The sequence below is a fragment of the Limulus polyphemus genome, unplaced genomic scaffold (assembly GCF_000517525.1).
Source record: "Limulus polyphemus unplaced genomic scaffold, Limulus_polyphemus-2.1.2 Scaffold366, whole genome shotgun sequence".
In the NCBI taxonomy this organism is placed as follows: Eukaryota; Metazoa; Arthropoda; class Merostomata; order Xiphosura; family Limulidae; genus Limulus; species Limulus polyphemus.
In genome coordinates, this window is record NW_013665976.1 from 361,370 (window position 1) to 364,432 (window position 3,063).

Genomic DNA, 3,063 nt, shown 5'->3' on the forward strand with positions numbered 1-3,063 from the left:
ATGCTATACGAAGATATCATACAAAAATAAATAAAACTGAAAATATAATTTTGAAGCGTAATAGTTGATTAACAAATTATATTATTTTCCATTTGAAAACATATTTCAATCCTATAATTTATTCAATATTATTAATATATATATGTATATATCAAAATATTTTACATGCTACAGTCGTTATTAAAATATTATTTTTTTTCCGTCCTGCAGGTAACGTGGCTAACACCGAAAAACGTGGGAGAGATAGCAGTTTTGTCATAGAAAATTTAGTAAATTTTGATATTGAGTGAAAATAGCGTAATAAAATTGCAGTTACAGTTGTTTTGTACATTATATAGCTACAATGAGCACTATTTTGGAAAAAATTAAGGCTATCGAGGATGAGGTAAGCTTAATATTATACTATAGCACTATTACTAATAGTAATAACTAATAAAAACTAAAAAAGTAATATTGCTGTTAACTTATGTAGGCCTTAAGTTTAACTTCAAGTTAAATTTAAGTAAAACTAATAATACTAATATAAGCGTAATGTTAGTATTACTATTTGTTTTATTTTAGTTAACTTTAGTGCTGTTATTGATAATAATTAACTGCAATTATTTATTGCACTTGTAATTGTATTGTAAGTCGTATACCTAGTATTAGTAATAATAGCATTTCCACTAGCACATTTTCTAATTGTAGAACATGAAATCTTACCATTATACTTATAATGAAACTGATATTTACTTGTGTATTTTGTAGGTAATGAGTCACTTGAAATTTACTCAAATTACTGATGTTCAGTCTGTGGGAAAATGTAATTGTGGGTTACACACTGTACCATTATATTTATAATGAAACTATATTTACTTGTGTATTTTGTAGGTAATGAGTCACTTGAAATTTACACAAATTACTGATGTTCAGTCTGTGGGAGAATGTAATTGTGGGTTACACACTGTGGGAAAATTATAAAATTTATTAATATTAAAAGGAAGGTGTTTTATGTATAAATGTATATATTTGTTTATACATTGGTTTTATACTCAAATAATAAAATTTCATTTCTTTGGCTTTTGATTGATTTGCATTGATATTGTTGCATTCTTACACATAGTTATAGATGTATTAATTTACCACTCAAATGTCTTGGTATGTTAGACAATAAATTCTATACCATTCCATCTTTTTTTTTATCTTTCTGTTCATTTGACTTCTTGCTTTTGGAGATGTTAGTTACCTTTGATAGACTTATTTCCATGGGGTGGACTTATAAGATATATACATTAGTCTTATATATAGGTAGACATGTAGAAGATATAACAGTTATGTACTTTCATTTTCCTCCTTTTCCTCTTAGGACTTTCGACCATCATAAGTTTTTGTGCACACTGAATAATACTGTCAAAATCCCATTTGTACTCCTTTGGTCATCCTTAATTTTTCTTAGTGATGCTTCTCAGAACTCAAATTGTTGAATGTTTCTGGGATTTTTGCTCTGTTTACAGTTTACTAATTCTTCCCTGAAATCGGTTAAATTTTTATTCTTTTATGTTTTTGGACAGAGTATTGTCTGTCTTTTGTGAGCTACAGAATTCTATTTTCTGTTATTGCTTGTTTTCCTTTGGAGGCTTATGAATTCTAATATTTTCCTAGAAATGTTTTTGTTTTTATTTTATATCATCTTCCACTACATTTTTGTTTCTTAATTTTAACATTGTTTTGGATATCAACTTTCTAAGGTCTCAAGAGTTATTTCCTTTTAAACCTTTGACTTTGTCCCTGTCTGTTAAAAATGTACCTTCAGGTATTAAGATTGCTTTCTTGTTTTTACTTGCTTTAGTTTTGTGGTCAAATATTTGCAGTTTTGATATGGTTTGTTTGTGGATTTCCAATAACTGCTTGGACCTTTTCCCCAATTTTTCTGTTCTTCCTAAAATTCAGCTAGCTAATAAGGGCACTCAGAAGAATTTTTGCTCTTGTTCTTTCAACCCTTCCTGTTGCTACAATTTTTTTGAACCTGAACTGCCTCTTATTTCTTGTTTTTGCACTTCAATACTACATGTTTCTTTTGCCTCGGTATCTTTCAGATGAGTGTTGGAACACATTGGTTCATCATCACTTGTAGGTGTTGCATCTTGGATTATACTCTGGTGAATTTTAGAGTGGTGATCTTTACCATCTGTTGATTTCCTCTTTTCACAATGTTTACATTCTTCATCAATACATGGTTTAGGATAATGCTTTGGCATTTTTATAGCTCTGGCCAGGATGATGTATAATGTTAAAGCTGTAATCCTTGAGTTTTTAAAGCCATCTTGCTGTTTGGCCTTAAAGCTCATGACAGTCTGCATCTTAATGAGTGAGAATGATAGGATATGGAGAGATAAGTATATATTTTGACTTGGGATGAGTCATCTTCAGCTGCTAAGACAGTTTTCTTTTTCGACAATGGTGGTTATCTTTTGGAATTGGTTTATTTCAGATGTGGATATAGTAAATTTAAGGGTGTTAAGGGAAGGCTTGGTATATTTAAGTTTAGTCTAGTGTAGTTTAGTTTGGTTTAATGGATGAGACAGCCTAGATAGTCCAACAGGTCCCTTGTTGTCCTTAGATTTTTATATTTTCAATCAATAATTTGGTATTTAAAAGGTATTTTTCTTGCATAATTCACAGGGAATTTTTTTTAAAATTTAGACATGTTTGTTATTTTTCCAACTGCTTTCTAAATCTATAAAATGATATGGAATTGCCTTTGTATTCTGTATAATCTTGGAACAAAAAAATTAGAGTAATTGTTTGAATGAAAATGAGTAACACTTGATATACATTGGCTTTGTATACATAACCACGTATGCTTAAGAATAAGGTGCTTTTTATAATTTTCTGTTAGAAATACTGATTGTATAGATATTTGTATTGATTTTATTTTACTATCCAATTAAAAGTAATGAACTGGTAAAAAAAGTACTAAATTTAACCTGTTTTCTATCATTTTAAACTACATAACACTAATGTATAACATTTTGTGGTAAGAGTTCCATATGGCACCCCCACTCAATTTTAAAAAATATTCAT

At 29.0% G+C, this 3,063-nt stretch overlaps 1 protein-coding gene across 1 annotated transcript in view; it reads left to right on the forward strand.

The window, feature by feature from the left end:
* Positions 1-220: 220 nt before the first annotated feature.
* The window catches only part of LOC106457728 (GTP-binding protein 128up-like), a 17,875-nt gene continuing 15,032 nt past the window's right edge, over positions 221-3,063 (forward strand). The window contains exon 1 of the mRNA XM_013917171.2: positions 221-385. Coding sequence (XP_013772625.1) covers positions 344-385 — 42 coding nt within the window. The 5' untranslated portion in view covers positions 221-343. The remainder of the gene's footprint in view (positions 386-3,063) is intronic.